At 43.5% G+C, this 15,096-nt stretch overlaps 1 protein-coding gene across 3 annotated transcripts in view; it reads right to left on the bottom strand.

Moving 5' to 3' along the window:
• Window positions 1-15,096, bottom strand: part of LOC138650917 (carcinoembryonic antigen-related cell adhesion molecule 1-like) — a 57,321-nt gene that overhangs the window by 36,735 nt on the left and 5,490 nt on the right. For all 3 annotated transcript variants that reach the window (XM_069740792.1, XM_069740793.1, XM_069740794.1), the window contains exons 3-5: window positions 11,236-11,520; window positions 4,954-5,229; window positions 2,476-2,715 (exon numbers count right to left, since the gene is read on the bottom strand). In XM_069740792.1, the coding sequence (XP_069596893.1) occupies window positions 2,476-2,715; window positions 4,954-5,229; window positions 11,236-11,520 (801 nt within the window). The remainder of the gene's footprint in view (window positions 1-2,475; window positions 2,716-4,953; window positions 5,230-11,235; window positions 11,521-15,096) is intronic.

Here is a 15,096-nt window from a genome sequence, read left to right as displayed (position 1 = left end):
GAAAAACCGTTCTGACCTGCTTCACATGAGACTCCCAATCATCCGAGAAGATCAAAATGTCATCCAAGTACACAATCAGGAATTTATCCAGGTACTCACTGAAGATGTCATGCATAAAGGATTGAAACACTGATGGAGCATTGGCAAGTCCGAATGGCATAACTAGATACTCAAAATGACCCTCGGGCGTATTGAATGCAGTTTTCCATTCATCTCCTTGCCTGATTCTCACCAGATTATACACACCACGAAGATCTATCTTAGTGAACCAACTAGCCCCCTTAATCCGAGCAAACAAATCAGATAACAATGGCAAGGGGTACTGAAATTTAACAGTGATCTTATTAAGAAGGCGGTAATCTATACACGGTCTCAGCGAACCATCCTTCTTGGCTACAAAAAAGAACCCTGCTCCTAATGGCGACGAAGACGGGCGAATATGCCCCTTCTCCAGGGATTCCGTCACATAACTGCGCATAGCGGTGTGCTCAGGCACGGATAAATTAAACAGTCGACCTTTTGGGAATTTACTACCAGGAATCAAATTGATAGCACAATCACAATTCCTATGCGGAGGTAGGGCATCGGACTTGGGCTCATCAAATACATCCCGGTAATCAGACAAGAACTCTGGAACCTCAGAAGGGGTGGATGACGAAATTGACAGAAATGGAACATCACCATGTACCCCCTGACAACCCCAGCTGGACACCGACATGGAATTCCAATCCAATACTGGATTATGGACTTGTAGCCATGGCAACCACAACACGACCACATCATGCAGATTATGCAACACCAGAAAGCGAATAACCTCCTGATGTGCAGGAGCCATGCACATGGTCAGCTGGGTCCAGTATTGAGGCTTATTCTTGGCCAAACGCGTAGCATCAATTCCTCTCAATGGAATAGGACACTGCAAGGGCTCCAAGAAAAACCCACAACGTTTAGCATAATCCAAGTCCATCAAATTCAGGGCAGCGCCTGAATCCACAAACGCCATGACAGAATACGACAACAAGGAGCATATCAAGGTAACGGACAGAAGAAATTTTGACTGTACAGTACCAATGGCGGCAGACCTAGCGAACCGCTTAGTGCGCTTAGGACAATCAGAGATAGCATGAGTGGAATCACCACAGTAGAAACACAGCCCATTCAGATGTCTGTGTTCTTGCCGTTCAACTCTGGTCATAGTCCTATCGCACTGCAAAGGCTCAGGTTTAATCTCAGGTAATACCGCCAAATGGTGCACAGATTTACGCTCACGCAAGCGTCGACCGATCTGAATGGCCAAAGACATAGACTCATTCAAACCAGCAGGCATAGGAAATCCCACCATGACATCCTTAATGGCTTCAGAGTGACCCTTTCTGAAAATGGCTGCAAGCAGATTCATTCCATTGAGAATCATTAGTACTTTTGGCTTCCTGTACTGTTGTGATAGGCAATTCAGTAACACAATGTACATAGCGATCAGAGCACATACAGTGATCTGACAATAACCCAAAATAATAGAACGAGCTCTGAGACGTGGGAACTCTGTAGACCGCAATCCCTAATCCTCTCCAAACAACACTAGAGGCAGCCGTGGATTGCGCCTAACGCTCCCTATGCAACTCGACACAGCCTGAGAAACTAACTAGCCTGAAGATAGAAAAATAAGCCTACCTTGCCTCAGAGAAATACCCCAAAGGAAAAGGCAGCCCCCCAATATAATGAATGTGAGTTAAGATGAAAAGACAAACGTAGAGATGAAATAGATTCAGCAAAGTGAGACCTGACTTTCTTAACAGAGCGAAGATAGGAAAGATAACTTTGCGGTCCACACAAAACCCTAAAGAAAACCACGCAAAGGGGGCAAAAAGACCCTCCGTACCGAACTAACGGCACGGAGGTACACCCTTTGCGTCCCAGAGCTTCCAGCAAAACAAATAGACAAGCTGGACAGAAAAAATAGCAAACAAATAGCAAAGGAGAACTTAGCTATGCAGAGAAGCAGGCCACAGGAATGATCCAGGGAAAAACAAGTCCAACACTGGAACATTGACAGGAAGCATGGATCAAAGCATTAGGTGGAGTTAAGTAGAGAAGCACCTAACGACCTCACCAGATCACCTGAGGGAGGAAACTCAGAAGCTGCAATACCACTTTCCTCCACAAACGGAAGCTCCCAGAGAGAATCAGCTGAAGTACCACTTGTGACCACAGGAGTGAACTCTGCCACAGAATTCACAACAGTTATGCTCTGTTTGGTTAGGCCGATAATCAAGAAACGAGTGTTTAACTCCTGCAGTGGTTGGCACGTCTAAATATGTCATTAGAAACTCCTATCTATGGCTCATACAAGAAGTTTCAAGCATGGGACTCACTATACAATCTTCACATGCTCTAATAGGTAGTATGGACAAGTGTCATCCTGAACAACGTGTTTCATAAATGTTGGTGTATCGTACAGTCTTCATTAGTTCTTACCGATTACTAGTGAACACACTTGATTTGACTCAGAATGACTTCCAGTGCAAAACAGCTGTGTTCCAAGGGGGAACCGGTTAATTGGCACTACTGTAGTACTTGTATCTGACCCACTCAGAATCGTGTTTTCATACTGTAGGTGAACACCAGCCGGTGGATAGCCTCCAGGCCATAAGCAGTAAAGTTGGACACTTTGATCTAAACGTTCTGCCGCGCACTTAATATTTCCTTCCGGTGACCCTGTTGATGGAAACATTCATGTTAAAGAAGTCCTACAATTTTACAAAATCAGACAGGGTTGACTTTTATACTATATACGACCATTACAACCAAATGCTGTGGTGACCTCAATGGTGTTAACACTTGGCGGCAGCGGTCACGACTTGTTGACAACAAATCTCTTGGGCGAGTTTAACAGAGATGGGTGGGAAACCAGGGAAGTGTGAGCATGGTTCAAAGCAGCAGAGTATAAGTTGAGTATTACTCCTTTTATGATTTTAGACCATTGTAAGTTATTCGTAAGATGGTGTTTTTGGACAAAGCAATGGAGACCCAGATATTGCTACTCCATCAGCCTTCTTAGCTCCATTTCTTGGAGGGTAAATGTGGTGTTTAGAGAAACGTGTCATACGGTATGTGTCAGGAAATCTATAGCCCTATTGATCTAGTGGAATCCAAAAAAGTCTTTTGGCTTTCATAGGACTGGTTTACGGTTTACATTGCTATGCCTATTATTTAGGCTGGATATATTCAGGTGCTTCTCACAAAATTAGAATATCATCAAAACAATAATTTCGGTTCTTCAATACTAAAAGTGAAACTCCTATATTATATAGATTCATTACAAACAGAGTGATCTATTTCAAGTGTTTATTTCTGTTAATGTTGATGATTATGGCTTACAGCCAATGAAAACCCAAAAGTCATTATCTGAGTAAATTAGAATAATTAACAAAAAACACCTGCAAAGGCTTCCTAAGTGTTTAAAAAGGTCCCTTAGTCTGTTTCAGTAGCTCCACAATCATGGGGAAGACTGCTGGCCTGACAGATGTCCAGAAGGCGTCACTGACACACTCCACAAGGAGGGGAAGACACAAAAGGTCATTGCTAAAGAAGCCGGCTGTTCACAGAGTGCTGTATCCAAGCATATTAATGGAAGGTGGAGTGGAAGGAAAAAGTGTGGTAGAAAAAGGTGCACAAGCAACCGGGATAACTGAAGCCTTGAAAAGATTGTTACGAAAAGGCCATTCAAAAGTTTGGGGTAGATTCACAAGGAGTGGACTGCTGCTGGAGTCATTGCTTCAAGAGCCACCACACACAGACATATCCCGGACATGGGCTACAAGTGTCGCATTCCTTGTGTCAGCCACTCATGACCAATAGACAACGCCAGAAGCATCTTACCTGGGCCAAGGAGAAAAAGAACTGGACTGTTCTCAGTGGTCCAAAGTGTTGTTATTAGATGAAAGTAAATTTTGCATTTCATTTGGAAATCAAGGTCCCAGAGTCTGGAGGAAGAGTGGAGAGGCCACAATCCAAGCTGCTGGAGGTCTAGTGTGAGGTCTCCACAATCAGTGATGGTTTGGGGAGCCATGTCATCTGCTGGTGTAGGTCCACTGTGTTTTATCAAGATCAAAGTCAGCGCAGCCATTTACCAGGAGATTTTAGAGCACTTCATACTTCCCTCTGCCGACAAGCTTTTTGGGGATGGAAATTTCATTCTTGAGCAGGACTTGGCCCGTGTCCACACTGCCAAAAGTACCAATACCTGGTTTACAAGCAACAGTATCACTGTGCTTGATTGGCAGCAAACTCGCCTGACCTTATGCGATAGAGAATCTAAGGAGTATTGTCAAGAGCAGGATGAGACACCAGACCCAACAATGCAGATGAGCTGAAGGCTGCTATCAAAGCAACCTGGGCGTCCATAACCCCTCAGCAGTGCCACAGGCTAATTGCCTCCATGCCACGCCGCATTGATGCAGTAATTGATGCAAAAGGAGCCGCGACCAAGTATTGAGTGCATTTACTGAACATACATTTCAGTATGCCAACATTTCGGATTTTTAAATCATTTTTTCACGCTGGTGTTATAAAGTATTCTAATTTACTGAGATAATGACTTTTGGGTTTTCATTGGCTGTAAGCCATAATCATCAACATTAACAGAAATAAAGACTTGAAGTAGATCACTCTGTGTGTAATGACTCTTTATAATATATGAGTTTCACTTTTTGTATTGAAGAACTGAAATAAATTAACTTTTTGATGAAATTCTAATTTTTGTGAGAAGCCCTTGTAGTTAGGAAAAAATACCTATGTCTCGTAACTTTTTTTTTTATATTGGACCTCATAAATGACAAATCCATCCAATTCCATCCAAAAACATACATTGGAAACCATCCCGATGTACAGAAAATGATGGTAGGTGGATAATGCTTTTATTTAAAGTTTTACGTGACGTGAAGGAGTACTCACATGTCAGATTTAGGGGGTTGCTTAGTTGACTGTTCAGGTAGTTGGAGACTTGGCAAGTGAATGCTCCCCGATCGCTCCTCATCACCGGACTGATGGCGAGAGTTGAGTTACCATTAATCAGGTGATATCGGGGGTTTTGAGGCAATGGTAACTCCATTAGTGTCCAGTTGTAACTGACGTCTGTGCCATAGGAAGAACAAACGAGAGAGACGGCCTCCTTCTCAGCGATGACCGGACCGGAGGCATTACTGCGTAGAGTCACTCCAGATACATGGACTGTAAATAAGAGCGTAGACAAAGTGAATAGGTGTGTTATCCACCAACAGAAAGTTAGGCAACTTTGCAAATGGTCTTAAATAAAGCATTTTAGTGCTCACTAGTGATGAGCGAGTATACTCGTTGCTCGGGTTTTTCCGAGCATGCTCAGTTGGTCTCCGAGTATTCGTTAGTGCTCGGAGATTTAGTTTTTGTCAATGCAGCTGCATGATTTACGGCTGCTAGCCAGCCTGAGTACATGTGGGGGTTGACTGATTGTTAGGGAATCCCCACATGTATTCAGGCTGTCTAGCAGCCGTAAATTGTGCAGCTGCGTGGACAAAAACGAAATCTCCAAGCACGGCCGAAATACTCGGAGACCAACTGAGTGTGCTCGGAAAAACCCGAGCAACGAGTATACTCGCTCATCACTATTGAGCACTAAAATGCTTGAGTGCTCGTTACTTGTATCGAGCAAGTTGACCGCTCGAATAACTAGTATAATTGAAGTCAATGGGAACTGGAGCATTTTTCCGGAAGACCCTGACAGTAGGGCAGGGGGGACAGGAAAATCACTGAAATGGATGGAAACAGCGCTCAGATGGAATGTGAACAGCATGGGGACGGCGCCTGGATGTATCTCTGACTCCCAGGTCGCTGCTGGGAACAATGTTGTCAGAGTAATACGCCACTTACAGACTGGCAATAAAACATCCAAAACTGAAGATAAAAATGGATTTTACATGAAAAAAATGTTAGGAAACTTCTTTCCTGTATAATGACTTGTATATAAGGAAAAATTGAAAAGCAAAAAAAGCCTCCTTCACCTCTTGGGCTATCACAGGTAGCATTTTTGCTGAGTGTTACCACTTTCTCATTGCTTTCAATGGTGAAAAAAGCATTTACCAGTAAATGTAATGTTAACATTTTACTACCTTATCTGGGCATGTGGTATGTGAGATATGATCAGACAGTTTATGAAAGAGGGACTGTGAAAGTCACAAAGCCTATGCGGACAATGCAAGAACTGCCAAAAAAAGAGGTACTCCGATACACCATGTATTGGACATAAAGGAGGGCCTCATACACATTCTCTTAAAATTGTTAGATTGTGGGACTCCTAGACTTGTAAAACCTATTAACTAAGTGCAAGGGCTGCCAAAAATTTGAATGAAGGATTGCAATATACCCTGGAAGACACATAGATTGTACAAAGAGACGGAATTTGTCACACTCATTTCCATCAGATGATACTGACATGAGGAATGAGAAATAGAACGAGATGGGAGAAAGCAAGAACTTGACTTGTATGAATCTAAAGCTGTTGACGTGCTGAACGAAGACTATGCAAAGTAAAGATCTTACCACCATTGCTGTATTAAAAATTGAAGAAATACCCCACAACAACGATAGAGTTGGGAAGGCTTTCACTGTAACTACTGAAGAGCAAAGGGTCAGAGCAGTTCAGCTGAAGAGAGTGACAGGCGGCGCATCAACGGACCGGCGCCCCAAGAGGAGGACCTACGCGTACAGGAAGTGCGTGGTGAATCACTGTCCATGGCCATTTTCTCAGGGACTCATGTCATGAGATTTAAAAAGAATGGGACTCCTACACTGGTAAAGCATATGGATTACGTGCAAGGCCTAGCAAAAATTAAAAGTAGGGATGGTAATATACCCTGGAAGATACATATAGGAGGGCCTGAGAAAACATCTTAATCCCATTATTAAGGAGTGAGACTCCTACAATGATAAAGTGTATGCACTACGCGTAATAAAAAAAATTTGATGGAGGCACTCCAATACACCCTGGAAGACATGCAGAGGAGGGCCTCGTAAAATGTATTTTTACCATTTGCAAGGAGTGGGACTCCTAGACTGGTAAAGCCTATGCACTATGTACAAGAGTTGAAAACATTTACCGTACTCCTGGGGTCAAATATATATGTAAGAGAATTGTATCAGTTATTATGCCCCCGGCGGCAACACTAGCAGCAGGGTAGGCCAGCACCTCCAAGGTGTAGAAGGACAATTCCTGCCAGGTGTCTAGCTTGGATACCCAATAGTTGAACAGCACAGAGGAATCAAGGAGGACGCTGGTACGGTCAGTAAGGTATTCTTTCACCAACTTCCAAAACTTTTCCTTCCTTGTCAGAGTACCCCACAGATCAGGGTCTGGGCACTGTGAGGGTCTCATGAAAGTGTCGCAGACCTTTGATTGTCTTCCCCTGCTTCTGCTGGATCTGGTGTGTGTCTCCCTCGTCTCTACTTCTTGGTTGTCCAAGGAACTATGAGCTCTGTCGCAAGTGTTGCAAGTTGGGAATTTTTGTACTAATTGTTCGACTAGGGCCTTCTCGTATTGCACCATTTTACTATTCCTCTCCACCACCAGGAAAGAGAGATGGAAAGTTCTCCTTGTAGTGTGGGTCAAGAAGGGTGTACAACCAGCAATTGTTGGCTAAAATGCGGCGTATAACATGACAATCAAGGGAAAAGCAGCAGGACATAAAGTCAGCCATGTGTACCAGATTCCCAGCAGGCAAGACTTGCCTGTCCCCACCAGTAGGACGAATCTCCCTTCTCCTCCTATTCAGCTCATCCACACTGAACAGACAGGGTGATGCTAGTGTGGATGGTATCCTCTGTTGCGCAGGCAACCATCTCTGGTTCCTCCTCAGCATCCTTGTCCCTCGTTACCACCCAATTGAAGCTGAAAAGATGAGATGAGACTGGACTTGGAAATATCTCCCTGTGTTCTTTCTTTCTCCATCTCAATCTGGTCCACACACAAAGATTAATCTTTAATTTTGAGAAGTGAGTGTTTGAGTAGACACAAAAGCAGGACGGTTAGGCCGGGGTCACACTTGCGAGTGCAATGCGAGAAACTCACGCGAGTCTCTTGCATTAATACTCGTCACGTCACTGCTGCCGGCACTCGGGACCGGAGCGTGCGGCTGCATGTGTTTCTATACATCACACAGGACCATTCCTGGTTGTAGGTTCAGCAGCAAGAGCCACAAATCTGTCTGGTCTTTTATACCTTTCATTAGATGTCACCGGCGTGCTGTTTTTCATTGAAACAAATTAGTTTCAGCAGAGCCTGTTGCCGCTTCTCCGAGGCAGCGCTACAGTGCATCCAATATGACATGGACAACAATTTGGAAATGAAGGCTAAGGAGGAGGAGGTGGTGCAGGAACTGGTAAAGGAGGTGGGGGAAGCCCTGATGGAACTAGGTCCCGCCCTTGTAGGCATTGGTAGCACCTGTGACGTCCCAGGGTCCGACCCAGTCCCAGACTCCACTAGGTTCGCCCAGTGTGCCATCAGGGAAATGTAGCGTCCCTGGCCACAAGCACTTGTTCAAGTGTCGGTGGTTAAGTGGACTTTCCCAGTAACAGTGTTGATCAGGGCACAGGTGATGTTATTGGACACGTGCTTGTGTAAGGCGAGGATGGCACAACGCGTGGTGGCTGGGGAGCGAGTACTGAGGAACAGCCGCTGCCATGAGGTTGCAGAAAACATTAGTTTCCCCAAGCCTATACAGTAACATTTCCACGGCAAACAGTCTGGAAATGTGGGTGTTTAGTGATTTGGTCTGTGGGTGTATGGATACGTATTTCAACTTGTGTTTCAAGGCCTGGAGTAGGGACAGGGACAGCTAAATGCTGCTTTGGGACAAGGGAGTAGGCATGGATGCTGATGTTGCTTGCGAAGGTCTAAAGGCAGGTGCAGGGCAGGAGGCATCAGTGCTTGTGTCCTGCACAGTGGTTTTGCAAGCACATGGCACAGGGGAAGGGGCAGTGATAGTGGATCCAAGCGTTCTTCCACGTAGTCGGGTGCTTGGATGACAGCACTATTGATCTCTGAATGTATGACGTTCAGTCAGAGAGATGAAGCAGATATCCACCTGTGTGGAAAGCAGGTAACTCTATGGGACATATAGGCAAGATCCAATGTAAAGAGCAACGTCAATACCGGAGCAACAATTGGCCATGTATGCAATGATACAGCTTAATGTGCCCTATATCCTACTGTATAAATCAATGTCTTGAATAGCTCCACCTGGTTAAACCAAACGAAGGGCTGCTATAAATGTGGTGGTTGTAAAGCATGTGCCTCAATCACACCTTCAAAGATCTTTGTGAGCAATGTAACGGGCACCTCCTACTCTATTTGACATTTCATAAACTGTCGCACAAAAGGTGTGGTATACAAGGCCACCTGCGAATGCTGTTTAGAGTATGTGGGGAAGACTAAAAGGGATTTCCGAAAAAGGATCGGTGAACATCTCCGGGACATCGCCAATAAAAGAGAAACCCCTGTTGCAACCCACATAAACCGCTTTCACCAACGGAATCCCAAGAAAATCACCTTTGTGGGGATAGACAAAATATCTCCACCAATAAGAGGGGGTGACTGGGATAAACTGATTTTACAAAAAGAGAGCAGATGGATATTCACTCTCAAAACGGTTCAACCGTCCGGTATGAATGAACTCCAGTCCTACAGCTGTTTTTTGTAATAGTTGATGGTCTTTGTCATGATTAGCTTCAACAATATCCCCCCCTCCCCCTTCTTTTTTCAATTTTTATATATTCCTGTTTTTGGAATGTGTGGGAAGGGACAGCATTAAGGGACAGCCGCCGACGAGTGGGGGCGCCTTTTGCGCAGGAACTTAGGGTGCCAACCCCCGCATCACTACACACTGTCTTTCAAGTCCCTCTTGAAATGTGCAGGGCGTGGGGCCAGAATCAATAAAATGGAAATGTAAAGAGCTCCTCAGAGTGTCCAAGTATGGGATCGCTTGTCTCCTGGGACCCAACACAGTGGGAGGAAGGGGGATCAGGGTAAGGATTATGTGGTCTAGACTCTTGGCTAGTGAGACTGGACCGTGTGGAAGACGGGGTGGTGCTGCAAAACAGACTGGCAATATTATCTGCAATCCAACCGACCACCTGTTCAAACTGTTCTGACTTCGAGAGCGGTGTCCCACGCACCCCTGCAAAGTGGGACAGGAAGCTAGGTCTTGTAGGTGTGCATGTTTGTTGTGCTCCTGCAGCAGGCACAGTTCACCTTTTCCACAGCCTCGACCTCTGCGTCAACCATCAGCAGCATGCCTACTTCTCGTTCTCTTACCGCACGCCTTGTGCATTTTAAATTAGTTATGTACTGCAGCTAACCGCTATATTATTAGGTACTAGAGTAGAATAGATAGAGCCCTGATAATGTTTTTTTTCTTCAGTAGTGCCTGAGATGGAATATCCCTTCTCCACCAGCTATTCCTATGCTAAATAGTAAAGCTCACAGCGGTATTGAATACAGTATGATTGATGGCGCCCTGATAAGGACTGTTGGTTTTAGGTTTCTTCGGCAAGGCCTATAACGCTCAATTTCCCTTCTGCAGCGACTCTCCCTTTTCTGTTTACAGGTACAGTGGGGCGAACATAGGGTTTTATCAGATGGCTACAGCATTACCGTGATTGTCAGGCAATCCCCTTATGTTTAGTGGTGGAAAAAAGTTGCGAAACGTTGGCGGGGACACGAACATAGTGTTCGAGCACCAGGGATACTCGTGTGTCTTGAGCACTTCGATGCTCGTTCGAGTGCAGAGCAATGCCAAGCACGCTGGCTCATCATTAATAGTAATAGTTCCTGGTGTGTAACTTACAAGAGACACCTTTATACAGGAAAATCAATAGCTCTAAAGTCTGGAGAATTGTGAATGCAGCTCTGAAGTGTATAAAACAGGTTTTAATTCATGATTATTACAACCCCTTATCCTAAAACCTCAGAGAAGAATCAGGATAGATGGTAAGTCTGAGTGGTCTTGCTTGTCCTCTGTACTAATAGCTGCTCTTTGTAATAATTTCCTGCATTGGATGATGGAGAATGGTTCAACTACAAAACCTGATTGCAGGAGATGATGCAGCGTGTGCGTAATGACCCCCAAAGACAACAATATCAGAATCCAGTTTTCCTAATGCAATCTATAAACTATTTTGAATTTCTTTATAGCTCATGGTTCTTACCTGCAACATCCAGGTAGGTCCCGATGCTCATGCTGTTGCTTACAGGATTTTCAATGCCACAAGTATAAATACCGGTATCACTGCTCAGGATGGGATTGAAGTACAGGTAGTCACTAGAACTACTGCACGATAGATGAATGGAGCTGCAAGACACTAATTCATCATTTTTATAGAAGTAAACACGATGGACAGTCTGAGTCCCTGTATCACACCTCAAATTCAGGGTGGTGCCATCTACTGGGCGAATGGAAGAAGAAACGATCAGGTCTGGAGGCGTTAGAATATCTGAAATAGAAATATATAGGTATAATCTAGTAAACCACAAGATAACTTAAAGCGATCCTGTCAGCAGGATTTTGCTAAGTAAACTACAGACATTGTCAGGTTGGCAGTGTTATACTGATTAAAATGATATCTGGGGTGATGAAATCCGTCTTGTGGTTCTTGTGTAATCAGTGTTAGAAGTTTTCAGTTAAAGTTATGCCTGTGATCCAGGGTAGGACTGTAGGCAGAGTCTGATCTCCCTGCTCTAAGCTAGAGAAACCAAGGAAAGACCAAGGAAACACCTGGCCACAGTCCGCCCCGAAGCGCAAACAACCTGTCTTTCTGTCTCTATGATGAGGAACATGTTTGTGCTTTGGAGCTGTCTTATGGTGGAAAATAAGTATTTGGATCATTATTCATCTGAATATTTCGTTATATATCCTTTGTTGGCAATGACAGTGGTCAAACGCTTTCTGTATGTCTTCACAAGGTTGGCACACACTGTTGTTGGTATGTTGGCCCATTCCTCCATGCAGATCTCCTCTAGAGCAGTGATGTTTTGGGCCTGTCACTGAGCAACACGGACTTTCAACTCCCTCCAAAGGTTTTCTATAGGGTTGAGATCTGAAGACTGGCTAGGCCACTCCAGGACCTTGAAATGCTTCTTACGAAGCCACTCCTTCGTTGCCCTGGCGATGTGCTTGGGATCATTATCATGCTGAAAGACCCATCCACGTTTCATCTTCAATGCCCTTGCTGATGGAAGAAGGTTTGCACACAAAATCTCACGATACATGGCCCCATTCATTCTTTCAGTCGTCCTGGCCCCTTTGCAGAGAAACAGCCCCAAAGCATGATGTTTCCACCACCATGCTTTACAGTAGGTATGGTGTTTGATGGATGCAACTCAGTATTCTTTTTCCTCCAAACACGACAAGTTGTGTTTCTACCAAACAGTTCCAGTTTGGTTTCATCAGACCATAGGACATTCTCCCAAAACTCCTCTGGATCATCCAAATGCTCTCTAGCAAACTTCAGACGGGCCCGGACATGTACTGGCTTAAGCAGTGGGACACGTCTGGCACTGCAGGATCTGAGTCCATGGTGGCGTAGTGTGTTACTTATGGTAGGCCTTGTTACATTGGTCCCAGCTCTCTGCAGGTCATTCACTAGGTCCCCTGTGTGGCTCTGGGATTTTTGCTCACTGTTCTTGTGATCATTTTGACCCCATGGGGTGAGATCTTGCATGAAGCCCCAGATCGAGGGAGATTATCAGTGGTCTTGTATATCTTCCATTTCCTTATTATTGCTCCCACAGTTCATTTCATCACACCAAGCTGGTTGGCTATTGCAGATTCAGTCTTCCCAGCCTGGTGCAGGGCTACAATTTTGTTTCTGGTGTCCTTCAACAGCTCTTTGGTCTTCACCATAGTGGAGTTTGGAGTGTGACTGTTTGAGATTGTGGACAGGTGTATTTTATACAGATAACAAGTTTAAACAGGTGCCATTACTACAGGTAATGAGTGGAGGACAGAGGAGCCTATTAAAGAAGAAGTAACAGGTCTGTGAGAGCCAGAAATCTTGCATGTTTTTAGGTGACCAAATACTTATTTTCCACCATATTTTGCAAAATAAATCTTGCCAAATCAGACAAGGTGATTTTCTGGATTTGCTTTCTCATTTTGACTTTGATAGTTGTGGTCGACCTATGATGTCAATTATAGGCCTCTCTCATCTTTTTAAGTGGGAGAACTTGCATGATTCGTCACTGACTAAATACTTTTTTTTCCCCACTGCAATTGTAAAATGGAAAATTCCTTTCCTTAAAGACCCATGATGTACATTTCTTTTTATAGATTTGTAAGTAATGTATGAAGTAGTCTCAGGTGCTGAGCCTGCTTCATACCAAGTAGATGCCAGCTGTGTTACATTGCCGGCACCTGCCTGTAACTACAGGAACCATAAACTTGCCGCAAACACTGTAGTTTATCCACTTAAATTCTGCTACCAATCTCTGACAGCGGCATTTAAATGGCGTCAGTTCCGGTGCCTTCATGCACTATCTTCGATTGGTTTTCCACAACGTGATGGAGGGAACCTATGGGTTACCATGGCCGGCCCTTGTAGCTGCCATCACAGGCCTTGAGCTTCATAGGAGAACTCTGATTTCCCTATACTGCAAAAATGTGGCGGAATTGCGTTTTTTTTTTGCCGTATTTGACATTTTTTTCCTAATTTTTCAGTACTGTATTTGATAAAATGCATGGAGTCATTGAAAAACACAACTCCTTCTGCTTAAAACAATCTCTCGTAGGGCTATGTGGGCTGACAAAATAAGTTATGGTTCTTGGAAAAAGAGGAGGAAAATAACAAAATTGCAAAAATGAAAAATTCTCTGGTCGTTAAGGGATTGAAATGTGTTTTGTGCAGTCTGTACAAAAATATATATATATATTTGAGATTAGGGAAAATTATTGATCTTGGAGTTCAAATTCCAAAAGTAATAAGGAAATCTCATAAACAGAAATTTATCTGAAGAGGAAGAAATGTAAAAATGTGTGATGATCACCCTTTGAACTTGAAGCAGATTTGCTTTCCCGATAATTAATGGGTCTTATAACTAAAGTTCAATTCACATTACGGCTGGCAATTTTGTGATATGACTTAATATATCTGTGGCCAAAAACAAATGAGCCATAATATATGCAGAGCAGGCGATAAACTGGAATTCTGGGACATTGCTTGGACATTCTAAATTTTCTCATTTGTGGTTAACTATGCTCCTCAAACTACTTAATGAGTGTATTTTTTTTAAATCTACTTGGTGAAAAATTTTGGTAAAAAATTAAATTGACGTTTGAGACCAATAGGCCCAATTTTTCATTTGTGGATTGTTAGAAATTACTTTGGTCTTGTATTCGTTGATGGTGTTTGTGAACTTTTTTTTAAAAAAAATGGAACACCTGGTTCATGAATTGCATGCAAAAATCAAAAATTCTCTTTATTAGTGTATTTAAGAAAAAAAAGAAGACATTAGCAAAATGGGGACCTTAAAAACAAAACATTTATTAATAAATTATTAAAATTCAAATTCCTGGGAGGCTCTAGTGTATCACCTGGCATTGTGGAGCTCTCTTTTCCCGGCTGCCATATCCCCTGATGAGTCCTGGTGGGATGAAACGCGTTGGGAGGCGGTCCCCATTTGGAATGGCATGAATAATTCCCTTCTCCTGATTTGGATGTCTATCCTTATGGTGGAAAAATATTTAGAATTGAGAGTTCTCAGTGGTTGATACCTTTTAATGGCGAACTGAAAAGATGGTAACAAATTGCAGCTTTCGAGACTACTCAGGTCTCTTCATCGGGCAAAGACTAAAACAAATTCTGAAGAATCACATATTTATGCACAACATAGTATAGAAAAAAAAAGGGAAAAACCATGGATAAGACAGGTGACATGAAGCAGAATTACCATGAGTGATAAACAGTTATGTCCATAAATATTGGGCCAGTTCTTAGATAAGGATTGTTTTATTGGGGTCTGGTTCTGTTGTAATGACCCCTCATAGTCTGAGGGGCAAGTTCCTTAGTTGATGT

This window comes from Ranitomeya imitator, chromosome 10 (assembly GCF_032444005.1).
Source record: "Ranitomeya imitator isolate aRanImi1 chromosome 10, aRanImi1.pri, whole genome shotgun sequence".
NCBI lineage: Eukaryota > Metazoa > Chordata > Amphibia > Anura > Dendrobatidae > Ranitomeya > Ranitomeya imitator.
The sequence above is the reverse complement of the archived record's forward strand: the minus strand, read 5'-3'. Positions and strand labels throughout refer to the sequence as shown.